Here is an 18233-nt window from a genome sequence, read left to right as displayed (position 1 = left end):
TGTATTATTATACACTTCAAAAATATGGGGCTATTCAAAAATTGCAGCAATTGAAATTTTTTAGATTAAATTCTGTAAATTTACTATTGGAATTGGAAGTCATGTTTCAAATGTTGCTGCCTTTGGCGAATGTGGTAGATATGGATTATTTATTGATTATTACAAGAGATGTATTAATTATTGGTTGAAATTGATATTTTTACCCAGTTATAGATACCCTAAGCAATGTTATTTAATGCTGAAATCTTTAGATGAAGTAAATCGCAATACATGGGTAACTTGTGTCAAAAGATTATTGTTCAGTTATGGATTTGGCCACGTGTTGATTTCGCAGGAAGTTGGTAATGAGACCCTCTTTATTAATGCATTTATTCAAAGGTTAAAAGACTTTAACCAACAGGACTGGTATTGTAAAGTTTGTAAAACTACGGAAATTATCAATGTATAGGGAATATAAGTCATTGCTAACAGTTGAAAAGTATCTCTGTGAAATCACAAGCCGTCATTATAGACGTATGTTTTGTTTGTTAAGAGTTGGCGAGATGCCATTGATGGTAAATTTAGGCATAAGATGCGGTATAGAGTACTATAATAGGCAGTGCAGATTTTGTAATTTACAGGAAATTGAAGATGAGTTTCATTTTATGCTTTTCTGCCCATGTTACAGATATTTAAGAAATAAGTATTTACCTATTTATTACTCTTCAAATCCTACTTTATTTAAATATAACACACCATTATCTTGTAACCGCACTAGTATTGTAACTAATTGTGTTAAGTATATACTGGAAGCACTTGCAATCCGAAATACTGTCACTTAATACCCTTATCGCGAGGTAATACATTTTTGGTTGTTGAATAGATGTGATTTCAATTCCATTCGCATAAGAAATATCTTCTTAAGGCAGAATTCATTTTACGATTCCAACTGTTTAATAAGAATGTGTTCTTGATTCACAATCAAAAAGAAATGATCCCAGGTATTCACGGAAAGGTGAGGGTATACTGACCCACCTGTGGTACCCAACACAAACACATGCAAAGGCAAGTAAAATCGTCGGTAAATGATGATGCCTGATAAGGGCCCATGTCATTTCATTTTTCATCTCATTGACGTCTTGGCTCAAACACTGAACTTTAGCAATTTGTTGTAGAAAACATCCTATAATTAAGACGTTACAAAGAGTAATATATTTTGACACATACATTATTTTGATACATCGGATATTTCAGAAAAAGAGCATCAAACGCAAGTGTATTCCGACACTGATCTCCTTCATGCCTGTAAGGCGGGAGATTTGAGCCGAGTCAAATCCGTTTTGTCCGATCCCCGGGCAAACATCAATGCAATGGATAAGGACAAGATGACACCAGTGATGTTTGCAGTATCTTCAGGACATAGAGAAGTGTTTGACCTACTTGTCAGAAAAGGTGCCAACCTGTCGTTATCGGATGGTATAGGTGACAACATCCTCCATTTGGCTTGTGAAGGAGGAAATGTTGACATAGTCAAGTATGTCCTCACACAGAACATTGTGGACATCAACAGTCGGGATGAGGATGGGTGGACGCCAGTATTGGCTGCAGCGTATAACGGTGATAAGGGTGTGTTTGACGTTCTTGTGGGGGCAGGGGCGGATCTGTCACTTCTGAATGATAACGAAGAGGACATCTTTTATTTGGCCTGTGAAGGGGAAAATATTGAGATAATCAAGTACCTCCTGACACAGGGCAATGTGGACATCAACAGAAAACAGTATGGGTGCACGACAGTAATGGAAGCAGCATTGACCAACAGTAAGGAAGTTTTTGACTTTCTGGTGAAAGAGGGGGCAGATCTATCACTATTGAGTGATGACAATGGAAACATCCTCCATTTGGCCTGTGTTGGGGGAAATGTTGAGATTGTCAAGTACCTCCTCACACAGAACATTGTGGACATCAACAGTCGGAATGACGAGGATCGCACTCCAGCAATGATTGCAGCACATGAGGGACATAAGGCTGTGTTTGACTTACTCGTTCAAAAGGGTGCTAATCTAACAATTGTGAATGATGCTGGTGATAACATCCTAAACATGGCCTGCAAAGGAGGAAATGTAGATATAGTGAAGTATGTTATCACAAGACACATTGTTGAGGGGCGGTTCAGTGAGGACAACCTGTGTTGAATGCACTCTCGATCATATTCAAAGAAGTGTTTGACATGTGAGAAAATGAGTGGATTTCTTATAAGCGGATGTCAATGGTGAACTCATTCTTCAAATTTCCTTTCCAGTGTTGATAGGTAGGGCCTTAAACAGAACAAAGTTACACCAGTGATGGTTGCGACGTGGGGGACAAGGTGTGGCGTTTGATTTATATACAACGAAAGTTTGTTTGTTTGTTTCTTGTTTAACGCCGCACTCAGCAATATTCCTGCTATATGACGGCGGTCTGTAAATAATCGAGTCTGGACATGACAATCCAGTGATTGACATTTTGAGCATCGATCCACGCAATGATCAGAAAGCTATACCACCTGGGTACAATGAACAGAAGGCCATACTACCTAGAGACAATCATCAGAAGGCTATACTACCTAGTTACAATGATCAGAAGGAAATACTACCTATTCACAATGATCAGTAGGCTAAACTACTCTATGACTTTATACTCATGATTTGACACCACTGACACTGAGCTATCACTGTAACGCTTCCTCCGTTGACTTGCTTTCTGAGAGAAGGGTACGCTAAAGTTTCACCTGGTAACCTTTGGGAATGGTCTGAAAACACTTACTCTCGTGTTTACTCTCACAGAAATGTGTTATGTTCATGTTTACATTCAAACTCAAGAATAGTTAACTTCAGTAGGATGAATTTGTGTTTTTATCATCCATAAACAAGATAAGAACGTTAAGAACTAACACCAATAAAAGCAACTTAAAATGCTCATGCATGGGTTTAGTTGAAACTGGCTGTGGGGCGGTCGGGTAGCCTAGTGGTTAAAGCGTTCGCTCGTCACGCCGAAGACCCGGGTTCGATTCCCGACATGGGTACAATGTGTGAAGCCCATTTCTTGTGTCCCCCGCCGTGATATTGCTGTAATATTGCTAAAAGCGGCGTAAAACCATATTCAGTCAGTCAGTCAGTGAAACTGGCTGTGAATGTCATCACACCGGAAGTGTTATTAAGTTTTTTATTAGGTAGATAGAGGCAAGAGACTTTCCACTTAATAAATGCATTGCATTGACCATGTGCTTTGTCTGCCCGAAAGTAACCACGTGAATATATACTATGCCCGACATCTTGACTTTCACTCAAGTAATAAACGTGTAAATACAAGCAACAGAGCCCTTTCCATAAGCATAAGAAATCTCAGCTAAAAGCACTGTCCATACCTGTATTGCTTCGGGCTTTCATTCCGCATCAAGCCACACACTCTGAGATAACAGAACTACTCTTCAAAGCGGATTTAAACCAAACCCCCCAACTCAATCTGGACCTACGAGGAACACCTTGTTGAAAATGCTTGATAATTGCTATGTAAAAATAAGCAAATTTACCTTTTGATATATTGCCGATAACTGTTAATATCGTTCATTTCAAATATATGGTGGTGTATCCATTAATATAATAATGGTGGAGAAGTAGAATTCTAGACAAGAAGATACTTGTGGTTCTGCCACTTCAATTTCCATTTATGGGGCCAATAAAATTCTAAAACAGAAGATTTTCATTAAATATTTGAAACATATCTAATTGATGTATTGTAAGCTTGATAGTCCTAATGAAACTAGGATATATTCTGAGCCAGGCGTACCTCGAAAGCCCACTTGAATAAATGATAAGCTGATAACAAATTGAGAAATAAAATATTTTTGCTCATTATTATAAAATACGAGAGCTCCCACGCACACAAGATGTTCACACACGTACATGCAGCATCGGTTAGTCGCCTAATATTGCCTTACATCGACAAGAATTGACAATTAATCCACTGTTCCTTTCACGAACAGTAAGAGACCATGTCCTGTGAGGCTACGTAAAGTCTTTTTTTTATGCAGATAGTATGGAATCCTGGATTGGACATTGTCGCATTGTCGAATTTTTGCATTGTGGCCCAAACAAAAACAAGTACCATGTGTCAAAAGTGCGACAATGTGACGAGGCATTTTGACCATTTGTCACATTGTCGCGTGATCGTTTTGTCGCGCTTTGAATAATCGTTTTTAGTCTACGAAAGTGCGACAAATCGACAACGGGACATTTTTTCAAGGCCAATGAATGTTGGGTTGTCTCATTGTCGCTTCATCAATAATGTGTAACAAAGCATTAAAATGCATGACAACGCGACAATGCGATATATTGATAATGTTGCATTATCGTGTTGTCGCCATTTTTTATTAATGGTGCAAATGTCAAGTAGATGAATTAATCTACGCATGCGCTGAAATGGTTATACTCCTTGTCAAACTCCAGTGGTCATTTTTAGTTCCAATGGTTCTAAAAAATAATTAGCAATGGCAATGTGGGTTCCTTTTCACCAAATTTCATTTTTCATCGTTGCTTAAGAAACTGGTTCATATACAGTTATTGTCTGTGTCAGTTTTCATATCTCAATGGTGTTTCCACAGCAAGTACCTGTTAACCTTCTTGCATATTACAGGCAGCTTCGCTATTACTCCCCTTGAAGATGAGAATGACAGGGGTAATGATGCGTTTTGAGCAAGATATTCAGCTTGAGGAAAAAGTATTATGATATATTAGGCTCATCAGTAGCTCAGGGCCCTTGCCCCCCTCTACACGTAGCCCAGACAGCAAATGGGACTTCTCCCATGAGCTGCATAGTCAAACCCACCAAGAACTTTTCGGAGAATGTGAAGACTCCCCAACACTCCAGCCTGCTCCATTACCCAGATTGTCAGAAGGGCTGCATTCCTTGCAGCAAGCACAGGTACTCTCCCAGTGTCAGACAACAGATTGGGAGGTACCAAACCTAAGGCACCGAGGACAATGGGGAGTCGGACAACTTGGTATTTAGATGCAAGTGTGACATTTTGAAAGAGTGGTCTGCATATTTGCCATGTTTTTCGTGAATATTGTCAATCACATTAGTGTCAAAAGGGACAGAAAATTCAATAATATAAATTATTTCATTTGATTTATCAAAAAGGACCAGATCAGGTTTGTTGGCCTGGATAGGTCTGAGGCTCTATGCGGGCCTATACCAAAGAATTTGGTATTTATAATTTTCCATGACGCCATCAACATATTTTTAGGTTGACCACGAGCATGACGAAGACGGCAATAAAATGATCGAGCGTCCCAATAATGTCGTTTCAGATACGGTGTTTGTGTCCAAGGCACTGACGATGTGTTTGACAGTCTCATTAAATTCTTTGCAAAATTCTACGTTTCATATTTACATTTTGATGCAAAATCACACATTGACAACTTCGAGTTGGAATTGACTCTTCCCGAGCAGCAAACAGAAAGCCTTCTGTTTCACTTTTCATGCCTGCCGTTTACACTAATTTATGTACCGTCCAGCAGTACAGAACCATCATCAAAATCAACAATAACATTGATATCATTTCTAACACCCTTGGCTCCATTACGAAATCTGTGGAATGCCTTGTTTTCATCATGAGTCTTCACATGCTTCACAAGAGGATCATCAGGCAAATAAATGTGTGCAAAAGTGCACAATACAATTCTATCAGCCTCCACGTTCATCAAACAACGCACTCCCATTATGATTGGTAAATATAAGCGATTGAGGGAAGAGCGAGGGTTGTGGAATCTATTGTCTGACATCAGTCTTCGTGTCAGGGTGTCAATACAATGAATTTCTTGTTCCGTCTCATCAACAACACCAATACAATATGAAAGGGTGGTGCAGCATAAAGCGTATACCATTTCAGACCTAGCATTAAGCCAATGCGCCTTCACGTGCATTAAAGGTCCATGAACAATAGGGCAAGATACATCGTGAAAACAACTAAAGCCTAAAGGCTAGTTGTTATCAATACATAACTAACGATACAGAATAATGTTAACATTAAATCAATATATGTCTATCTAAAGTATCATCCGAAATTTTTGTTGATGCGATAGTCTGATTGCCTTCAGTCTTTCCTGTTCCACTACATGAACGTTGTACTATTAATTGTCAAATAAGTATTGATGTGTGAACAGCGAGATGAAAAACGTATGTTCAGGCAATCTTGAGAACATGTTCCGCACTTTAATTACGTGCCTCATATATAGTGGGGCTATTTGTCAGATGCCAACAGATACGCCGACTCACAACTCGTTAATCTGCAAGAACATAGGCATCACATTATGCCAAATGACATGTATAAAGAATGGCTTCTGTCGAGATACTGAATACACTATTCACACTCAAACTTGTAACCTGTTGGAAATGGACAACGATACGATTTCAAATGAGGCACAATACTTCGTTGGAGCTATGGACTTGGAAGATGTAAGTTTGTGTGTGTTGTTTATGATGAAAGTTGTCTTTTCCTCCAGTGGCCCTTCGGCAAAACGTGAACACTAGTTATGTACAACATGAAAGCTACTTCTATTTTTTTCAAAAGAAAAAGGATTTATTAATATCACCAAAAATATGTTTATATTTCGAACCACACACCATGCAATACTTCAAATTGCAAACCTTGTCCTACTTTGTTAACTGATCATGCATTTATATCCATATGTACAACACAAAACCTTTTGAAGACCGGTCTTGTCAAAACTGAAAACGTCATCGATGGCATTGAATGTGAATATGTACCTAGAATGAAATTAGTTACAGCCTCTAAGTTCACGTCACCGGATGTCATGCCGCTGTGGATGCTGCTGTGGATTCTTATGTAAATCGCGTTAATGTGCACGTGTAATTAACGTACAACTGAATATACACGTTATATATTTTCTTTTAAGATTTACACATGCAGTATTACTTTTCAAGTTCAATGTTTAATCAAACGGTTTCATGTCTTCCTACAGCAAAGCAGAATCTTGCGCAAGTGTACACCAACTTAATCACTGATCTTCTTGATGCCTGTAAGGTTGGAGATTTGTGCCGATTCAAATATATTTTATCTGAGGTCCGGATAAACATCAACACATGGGGAAGTAATAAGATGACACAAGCGATGCTTGCAGCACAGGGGGGACATAAACAAGTGTTTGACCAACTTGTCAGGAAAGGTGCCAAAGGTGATGAAGAAAACATCTTTTATTTGGCCTGTGAAGGGGACAATGTTGAGATAATCAAGTACCTTCTGCCACAGTACATTAAGTTCATCAACAGCTTTGTGGATGGCATGACACCCGTATTGTCGACAGCATACGATAAACGCAAAGAAGTATTTGACTTCCTTGTAACAGAAGGAGCAGATCTATCACTATTGAGTGATGCCAATAGCAAAATCCTTCATTTGGCTTTTGTTGGAGGAAATGTTGAGATAGTCAAGTACCTCCTCACACAGAACATTGTGGACATCAACAGTCAAGATGGGGAGGACCGAACTCCCATATAAGGGAAACAAGGCTGTGTTTGACTTGCTTGTTAACAATGAAGTTGATCTGACAATTGTCAATAATGTGGGTGATAACATCCTGAATATGGCCTGCAAAGGAGGAAATGTAGATATAGCGAAGTATATTATCACACGACACATTGTTGAGGGACAGTTCAGTGAGGATAACCCAAGTTGAATGCACTCTCGATCATATTTAAAGAAGTGTTTGACTTGCGAGAAAATGAGTTGACTTCTCATAAGTTGATGTCAATGGTGAACTCATTCTTCAAATTTCCTTTCCAGTGTTGATAGGTAGGGCCTCAAGCAGAACAAAGTGACAGCAGTGAGGGTTGCGACATGCATTGTAGCCAATAGTCTCCACCACCTAAAAATGACAGCCAGCGAAACTGACTGACCTGATAAGCATTATTCATTATACATTGATTGGTCACGCAGTAAATGTTGAAAAGGGAATTACTGTTATAGTATGGTTAAACTCGATGTCAGTATCACCACTGTATGGGACATCTAATACAAAATGACTCACTTATAAAGACAAAACGTACTGATAGAATCTACAATCTTACTCTTTACAGGGCAGTATGTGAAAAGTATCCTATATCTATTTCTTAAATAAGATGACTTCCAGTTAGTCTTACCATGTGTAATAAAGAGTTATTGAAAATGGCCTTGGAGCTAATATTCTCCACCACCTAAAAATGACATTCGTATTATCAGCAAAACCAAGTTTTCAGAAAATCTGACATCTTAAATGATATTCAATAAATATTTTCTTTAAAAGTATACATTATTCATTAAATTACTGACTACCTCAACGATTGCGTCATCGCCCCTGTTTTTTTATACACAAATAAATGCGACAAATGTCCATTGCACTATTCCGAGGAAATGAAGATTATGTCCTTCACTTTAAAAAGCGTTGCTTATAACACATACATGCCATTTATATTCGTGTGTCCATTCTTTACAAGTTTCATTCTTCGGCCTTGCCTGGCAGGTTCATATCTATGGTCAATGATTATGATAAAAGTCAAAACGACAATTCTGAAACTCACTTGAGGGTCACATAGGCAGACATTGTGACTGCCTGAATAGCCTCAGGCTACTGAGAAGATTTTGGAAAGTTTAGTTGATCTGGGATGGTCATTTACTGATTTCCCAATCTAGTCCTGAGTGAACCAATTTCTTGGCTAGCCTCTGCGTTTTAATCTAATAATCACCTCGTAACACACTTTAAACCGTACTAGACACTAGTATCAATACCTTGCTGAAAATGACTGCTAATTGCTTCATACAGGACATACTTGCATCATTGGATAACTCATTGATGGGATTTAACTGAATGCTATACCCACCAACCTGAACGTGAATTGTAAAAGGTACAAACAATATATTAATATACTCTGCCAAAAAAAACCATAAAAGTAGTAAATTCGACAGAGTTGCCGACATCCATACAAAATTAATACCCAAAATGAGTTGTCATTTCTGTATGGATTAGGAATTGTTTGAGTTGAAAGAACGAGGTGCTGCAGACATTTGGTGAAAAGTTGGCAATATCGCAAAAACACGTGAGAGCCTGGCGCAAAAAGCACACCAACATGAGGTGCACGTGCAACATCAGTTGCTGGTCTATGAAACATATGTTTTTCATGTCCATGGCATCACAATCTTACAGCAAATTAAAAACGAAAACATGCCACGACTAACGGCAGCCCAACGCAACGTCATCGGGGAAACTGCAAACCCGTAGCACCAAGCACCAAACTGAGGATCCGATCCACCTATCACTTCTACAGCACAGGAGAGATTCATACGGCTATGTCACTCACGTAAAGCATCACCACGGCGACCTCTACAACTACGGCAATATCATGATTGAGTAGGATATCAACCCAGACAGTGAGGAACCGTTGACGCGCTGAAGGTATTCGCGCTAGACAACCAGTTTGAGGTGTCATTTTGACGGACCTGCCACAAGGTCAAAGAGTATCCACAACTGCGATGGAGACAACAAATTCTGAGCAAAGAGGATACATCCTGAAGTGTTTAACCTACTTGTCATTATGAGATGGTGACGATAAGAAAACCCGATACAAAATAACAGGTACCAGCCAGAACTGATTAACATAAAGACGTACTCGAGGAGGAAGAAGCAGATCTGCACCCATGACAATATAAACATTCCCCATGTGACGGAGCATCTATCGAGATAGTCAAGGTATGTCCTCACGAAGGAAATTCCTGACATCAAGAGTAAAGGTGTTGGCGGGAGAATGCCAGAAATGGATGCAGCAAAGGAGAGTCTGTTTTATATACAGGTTTCGAAAGGTTTAATCAGACAACAATGAATCGTGCCAGCAAAATAATCCTGAATGTTGTAGGAAGTCTTCAGATTGCAACACGTGTTCCGACACAGAACCTTCCAGAGGTCATGACAAGAGGATATGATGCAAGATCACCAGCGATGTGTGCAACATACTCGGGACATAGAGAGGTGCCGATCTGCCACGTGCGGATACGTATGATAAGACCATCTGCCACTTGCTAGTAGAGTTGTTGAATACATCCTTTCAAGTGACATGTTAGATACACCATTGAGAAAAAGAACAAATCAAGTGCATCACGGCAGATAATCTGGCAATCCTTAATATATCCTCTTTTCCGTCAAATACTTTCTTGTGAAGTTACATTCAGTTGATATGGTAATAGTCATACGTCTTTTGTCACTCATGAAAAAGACATTGATCTCTTAAATGAGTGATCAAGATGTTGCTTCGGATGTGTAGACAAAATATCAAATATTTTGGTGCAGGTCATGTATTTCGTTGCAAGCCATGGAAATATGAGGATCTCTGAGTCATAGCATACACATTCTAGGCCATCATTATGCACATTCATGTTAGTATCAATGTTCAAGAGCATTTCTATAGGGAGACATATATCATAGATGAAACAATGTCACATTTTGAATCTTGAGCCCTCTAATTTGAAAAATAGAATCTATTTATATCTTAAATGTGTTTTGAAGAGTCGTATATTTTACTATACCGTCTTGTTTATTGCCGGTTGGTGTTGACGGAGTTGTATAGAGTCAAAACTTTCAGGGCGTTGAGACGCTGTTGACGCCTCGTCGATGCCATTCTCATTGATATCTGGTGATAAAATAGGCACTTAAACCCCTTTCTTATACTTGTTAAAATACTATTTCAGTAAATTATGTACGCGTAGACTAGATCTAGATTCAACACACACACACACACACACACACACACACACACACACACACACACACACACACACACACACATACTCTTGCGTGCATATATTATTGGGTATAAGTTTGATATCTACCAGACTATTGGGCCACAGACAACATGAGCTGTAAGTGGGTATGTGGCTGAAGGATCAAGGAGTCATATTATTATCATATTGGCCTATATTTGTAAATATTTAATATATATAACAATGATGCAGAATAATTGGTTTATCTTAATGCATATCAATGTATGTCTATCTTTGCTATCAAATAGCATTGTTTGGCGTAAAAGTAAAAGTCACGAGAGGAAAAGTAGAATGGTTGATAAGTAGACGCTGGTAACTGTATACCTTGGATAACTACTTAACAGAGCAGCTGTACTTCTGAAACACTCATATGGGTATTTGATTTCCTTTTGGATTGATCTGCCGATAGACAATCTCGTCATTAAGACTGCAACATCTATATTTTTCTGTTCTACCACATAGACGTGGTATTTTCAGTTGGCAAATGATATAGATCTGTGAACAGCAAGATGACAAAGTTGTGTTTTGGTAATCTTGAGAACATGTTCCTTAGTTATATAACGTGCCTCATATTTGGTGTGGCTAATTGTCAGGTGCCATCAGATACGCCGGCGTATAGCTCTTTATTCTTCAAGAACATAGGCATCAATTTATGCCAAATCAAATGCGTAAAAAACGGCCTCTCCCGAGGTATTGAATACACTATTCCAACTCTAACCTGTCAACTATCAGAAATGGATCACGATACGCTTCCCAATGAGGAACATTACTTCGTTGGAACTATTGAGTTAGCAGATGTAAGTATGTGTGTGTTCAACTACACGAACGGGTTGCACAACGTGTACTTGGCAGCTCGTGATGTAAATTCCACTACATGTGTCTGCCATGACTCAGCATAAAGGTACCAAACTGTAGGTCATTCAATCACAGGTGACATCCCGCTTCCGTTTGGGATCCTAACTTTGAAAACAGTCTGGATAGTGTCGTATGTCAAAAGAGGGTCAATAGAGAAGTGAACATTTGTAATGTCTTTCAGAGTAGGCTAAGTCAGTGCGTGGTGTTGACTTTGGTAGAATGCACAAACTGAATAAGAGGAAAGAAGAAAGTCTGACATAAGCATCGTGATACGGTGCCAAGTCTGACCATCCGATCCCGTCTGTCACCTATTTCGCCCAGCACGGGTCGCTGAAGATTATATACAGACACACAGACACAGACACAGACTGAGACACACACACACACAAATCATATACACGCACACGCATATATTTCTTACAATTATTACTGAAAAGGTATTTGTTGAAATGCTTATATTCACAGTCTGATAACATGCACATATTTGCAGTTATACAAAATATGCAGGGCCCTTACTGATAGTTATTGGTATGCGTAAACAAACACGAATACCAGGCAAATGCGTTTTAAACAGAGGTGAGATCAGGTGAAATGGGGTAAAACGTCGTGTTCAAGATTATTAAACTTGTATAACACGTGTATGCACGTGTGTGTTTGTGTGGCTGCTTTACAAGTCCGGACTAATGCTAATTTTATAGTGCCAGCCCACTGAGATACCAGGCCCCAGCTTAACATGGATACCACACTCAATTACAGTATACTGACTGCGAGCTGACCAGTACTTGTTTTTAGAACATTCATGCTGAGCGCCGGACAGCGTAAGGACAACTACTTTTAACAAGACCACGGAGGCCGTATTGAACTAGGGAGTGACTGGGTATTATACCCGGTTAATGTATGAACCGAAATGGTACCCGATTGGAACTAACGAACCTTCTGTTTGAACACATGCAACGTCATGCTCATCAGCAACCTTCTTGCAGTAATCACGTCATTAACGTACAAACTTATGGCACTAACGGCAACATACTGCCATCCGGCTAATACTTTGTATGTAAACCAAACAAAAATAAATTCGAATAAGTTTCTTAATATGTAATTATAACCTGGCCAATAATACCTCATAATTATATCCGCATAACTAAGATCTCTAGCATGTAGAGTAGAAGATGTAAATACATTGCCCAGGAGATGAAAACATGTGCACATTACTCCTGTTTTAGGTCCGAGATGGCTCTTGTCAGTTGAAGACTTGCCCAAACATGACGTGTCTGGAAACTCGAACTGGCAAAACTGTGTGTGTGAAAGGTAAATGTCGTAAAATGTTGACATAAATCAGAGAGTATCTATCCATGTTACCCAAATGTGAGACAGTTGTAATTGTTTGTGAACTGATTTCAAGTTGATGCATGTCATCGTAGCCCAATTGCGTAGATACATGCTCCTGATGTCAATCACTGGATTGCCTGGTACAAACTCGATGATTTACAGACCGCCGTCATATAGCTGGACAGTAGTGCGCCCCTAATTGTAATTAAGAAGCTGTTCATCCATATATCTTATCTTTACTTAGTACTCCCACTTCTAAATGCCTCTCAAAGAAGTTATAGATTGATGATGTTCTTGAAAAAAAATATGAAATAATCAATACGGAGTTCCATTGTGATGCCACATATCTTCCAAAGTTTCATTTAGTGTATTTATTGGTAAAAGATAAATACGTGATTCATTCAAAATTCAGTTCATGTGTTGTGGCTTGCAAATGAGGGAATTTTGTATTCAGAATTTATTTCACTGGTTTATTTCTAATTATAACAAGAGAGACATTTGTCAACATAAATCATCGTCAGTGATACCAAGTCGTGTCATACCAAATGTGTGTCCCTCGAGAAATATTGGGATTTCACATATGTGCGACCGCATTTATAATATTCACATGAATATTAGTTCATGTGCAATGGTTTGTGAAGGAGGGAATTCTGAATTCAAAGTTAATGTTATTATTTTATTTCTTGATAATAACAATTTTGCAAATATTGCCTTGAAGTCTTTACTATTTGAGACTTAAAGGAAGCAGGTTTTTTGGTCTAAAATAAATGTTACATTATATTGTCTGCTATTTTTTCATGTTTACACTTAAGGCGTATGCATAAGTGCAACCTACTTTTCATTCAAATATTTGTTTTTATTCAGCACCTAATCAAATGTGAACTGGATGCCTATCATGAAAAAGAGTGGAATGTACAGGATCAAAATGGTAAGAAACATCACTCAAAGAGCATGAGAGTTAAGACATGTTTTTTATTCATCAAGAAAATATGTACCTAGAATGAGATTAGTTACAGCCTCTAAGTTCACCTCACCGGATGTCATGCCGCTGTGGATGCTGCAGTGGATAATGCCATTCTTATGTAAATCGCGTTAATGTGCACGTGTAATTAACGTACAACTGAATGTAAAACGTCTCGATGATCTGCCAAAGTATACACGTTATATATTTTCTTTTAAGTTTTACACATGCAGTATTACTTTTCAAGTTCAATGTTTAATCAAACGGTTTCATGTCTTCCTATATCAAGCGCAAGTGTACACCAATTTAATCACTGATCTCCTTGATGCCTGTAAGGTTGGAGATTTGTGCCGAGTCAAATATATTTTATCTGAGGTCCGGATAAACATCAACACATGGGGAAGTAATAAGATGACACCAGCGATGATTGCAGCACAGGGGGGGACATAAATAAGTGTTTGACCAACTTGTCAGGAAAGGTGCCAACCTGTCTTTGTTGGATCATTCCGATAGGAACATTCTCTTCTTTGCTTGTAAAGGACGAAATCTTGAGATAGTCAAGTATGTCCTCACACAGAACATTGTGGACGTCAACAATCGAAATGTGGACGGCTTGACGCCAGTAATGGATGCGGCAATATGGGGTGATAAAGGACTTTTTGACTTTCTTGTGGAGGAGGGAGCAAACTTGTCACTCTTGAGTTATGATGAAGAAAACATCTTTTATTTGGCCTGTGATGGGGACAATGTTGAGATAATCAAGTACCTTCTGCCACAGTACATTAAGTTCATCAACAGCTTTGTGGACGGCATGACACCAGTAATGTCGGCAGCATATGACAAACGCAAAGAAGTATTTGACTTACTTGTAAAAGAAGGAGCAAATCTATCACTATTGGATGATGCCAATAGAAACATCCTTCATTTGGCCTGTGTTGGAGGAAATATTGAGATAATCAAGTACCTCCTGACACAGAGCAATGTGGACATCAACAGTCGAGATGGGAATGACAACACACCAGCAATGATTGCAGCATATAAGGGAAACAAGGCTGTGTTTGACTTGCTTGTTAACAATAGGGCTGATCTGACAATTGTCAGTTATGTTGGTGATAACATCTTGCATATGGCCTGCAAAGGAGGAAATGTAGATATAGTGAAGTATGTTATCACACGACACATTGTTGAGGGGCGGTTCAGTGAGGACAACCCGTGTTGAATGCACTCTCGATCATATTCAAAGAAGTGTTTGACTTGTGAAAAAATGAGTTGATTTCTCATAAGTTGATGTCAACGGTGAACTCTTCTTCAAATTTCCTGTCCAGTGTTGATAGGTATGGCCTCAAGCAGAACAAAGTGACAGCAGTGATGGTTGCAACATGCGGACAATGTTGATCTATATACAAAGAAACTAACACATCTATCCCAATTCGATACTGGTGATAACGATATTCTTTGCTTGGTATGTAGTGTGAAATTGTCAACACTGAACAGTGTTATATTCTTATATATCCTTTCGCTTGGAATCGTAGGTATTTCTCTCAAGAATTAGGATAGATGAGATAAAGCGATGAAAGCCAGTGAAGCTAGTGATTCGTCAGTGTACTTGCTTTGGCCGTCGTTTCTGAGAAGAAACACTGTACAGTTATACCAAAATAGGCACGGCGCATTTTTATAACAACATCGAATTAATAATATGAGATTCCAAGCAAGAATGAGCAAATTCTTGGATTTAATTGGGCTAAAAGCGTTGGATCTATCACTGATGATATTGTGGATATCACGATATTCATAACAAATCACGATAGTCATTAGAAATCCCTTCAAAATACAAAGTCGATTGTACGATTCCGACTATGCTATGAGCATATGTATATGAATCACAATCAAATAGTGATGATTTCAGGTGTTTGCGAAAAAGTGAACGCATCCAGTCCCATCATAAACACATGCAAAGACAAGTCAATAGTGAAAAGTCACTTGAAGGGTCATTGTCATCTACACGATCACAGCCTGAAAAACTGTTTGTGTACCACCAACATTGGGAAGGATTTACTGTTGAGCAATGAACTTTGCATATGTCACAGGACCAAGGAGCGTCCATTCCAATTTGGAATGAACGTTGGATTGCTTTGGAAAGATCGCTCATTCCAAACTTTCCAAAGCTTGGAAGGATCGATCTTTCCAGAAAATCCAAAATTGGATTGGCAACATTTCCAAACATATTTCCAACACAGGAAATGTTTGGAATGACTTGGAATGGTTTGGAATGGTTTGTAATTGTTTGGAAATATGGTTAGAAGGAACAAGTTAAAATATGTTTTATTAGTAATTTGAACAATAAAAAGACTATGAATAATTTATTGAGTTTAAACTATATATAATAAATATTAAATTTATCTCAAACATTCACTACTTGTCTGTCTAGCGAGGGGCTTTTACAGTCGCATTCTCCCTAAGGTGAGAGAGAGACCCGCACTTGACTCGACAAGACACTAATAGGTCTCAAGATTAAGTATTCGGCTGGATGGCAGCTGCCATTTAATTACAAAACAGACAGTCGTCTAGACGGCTCACATGTAAGTGCGCCGACATGTGCCTAAGATCATAAAATGGACAATCTTTGGTAACATCTAATTTATTGTTGTCTCACGCCAGAGCTGTGAATAATTATGTTATTGAACAATTGGAATTCAGGAAGTTATCAATAATTGTTTTACTTAACATAAGATAAGATAAGTTGTTTACAACATAATATTATGATGTCAGGACGTACTACAGTCAAAACCATATATTTTAAAATCAATTTAATGACAGACTATGATTTCCAAGTCCCGATTATCAAATCAATGAGGTATCAGTTTCACCACATGTGCACAGACCGCCTTTACTTATATATATATTTTTCATAACTATTCTCCAGTTAAAGTCCTATCCTCTTATCAAAAAAATCTGTGAGAGTGATCATCATTAACGAAACTCATTCTCATCAATGAATACAGAACAAATAAAGAATCAGATGCATACATTTATTGCCATGCTTCATTCATCACGAAGTAGATTTACATACATTTGTGAATAGCACTTAAACTATGATAATGAAGTTTACCATTGTCCATATTAACACAATAATATATACATATATACAAAACAGGACATGCATTTAATAAATAATTACCATAATATGGATTTCCGAATATATAAACGACTTCAACGTTGATATTTCAGACAAAAACAAAGTCTCCTGTCTTTTAACGTTCAGGGGAAAAGGGTTTGCTTTCACAATTGAACATTTGTTTTCACCAAAGGACAATCAAATCAAGCCAAAAACACGAAAAATACATATATATATGGTTAGCGACCGTCATTACACAGCGAGGGGGGGGGGGGGGGGGGGGGGGGGGGATTCGTCTGCTCTTACTGCCTTCACAAAAACATTCCAGCCCTTAATTACCGAGGCAGCTGTGACGTAGTAGCATTACATTCACGCAGCATATAAGATGTGTAATCTGTGGAGTAACTAAAGTAATATTACGGCTGAAATCTTACTTGCATGGTTGTTTTAATAGAAAACTTACGTTTTAAAAACACAATTGTTCTTATATAATGTTTTTAGGTTTGGTTTATAAATACTAGAGAAGATTTTTTTATACATATAAAACTGATCGAAATTACAGCTGAACAATAGAAAATCAAAAAAGGAGTTGTGAATAGTGACAAAATTAAATTACATCACTCTGTCAATAATTATTGATTGATTCCGTCAAACAACTGTCAAACCATTTATTGCCATGTACGTACATGTACACAGGAAGTCGGCGCTGTCGGAGGCTCCAGGTAAATAAACATCGTGGTTTTATGACGGGAGATCAGACGAACCGTGAACCAGGGGCATGCGACGTAATTACACCTAAAGGTGGTAGAACCAGGGTATTGTCCCTTGGACTGGCTACTTGACCGTACATATAATTGGTAAATATATTCGTTTTGACACCCGTGTTTCATGCGCATCCCGGCTCATAAGCAGAATACAGACAAATGAGGCCCCGTGATCAGCGGAGCGTGAACAACATGGATGCCGCCTTTCGGCCGTAACAGTCAAGCTGCGATCTCGGAACTGCTCGCCCGATTGAATCCAATTGCAAGCGGAGACAAGATTTACTTCCCTTACCCAAACATGATCGTTGCTCAGAAATGTTCAAATCTATCTTCAGTAAATCATGAAATTAATGCGAGCATGACATTTATGCGAAAAATGCGATC

General features: G+C 38.5%; 1 protein-coding gene across 1 annotated transcript; it reads left to right on the top strand.

Annotated features, from left to right (window-relative positions):
* The first annotated feature begins 1349 nt into the window (after positions 1 to 1349).
* LOC125377278 (putative ankyrin repeat protein RF_0381) lies at positions 1350 to 15189 on the top strand. Its single transcript, XM_048390187.1, has 4 exons — positions 1350 to 2113; positions 4619 to 4692; positions 7002 to 7470; positions 14445 to 15189. Exons 1-4 carry the CDS (start codon positions 1350 to 1352, stop codon positions 15187 to 15189), a joined length of 2052 nt encoding a protein of 683 aa, XP_048246144.1.
* Positions 15190 to 18233: the final 3044 nt, after the last annotated feature.

Source organism: Haliotis rufescens, unplaced genomic scaffold (genome assembly GCF_023055435.1).
Source record: "Haliotis rufescens isolate VD_foot unplaced genomic scaffold, xgHalRufe1.0.p SCAF_86, whole genome shotgun sequence".
NCBI lineage: Eukaryota > Metazoa > Mollusca > Gastropoda > Lepetellida > Haliotidae > Haliotis > Haliotis rufescens.
Note: the sequence above shows the minus strand (reverse complement) of the source record. Positions and strands in the feature narration are given on the sequence as shown.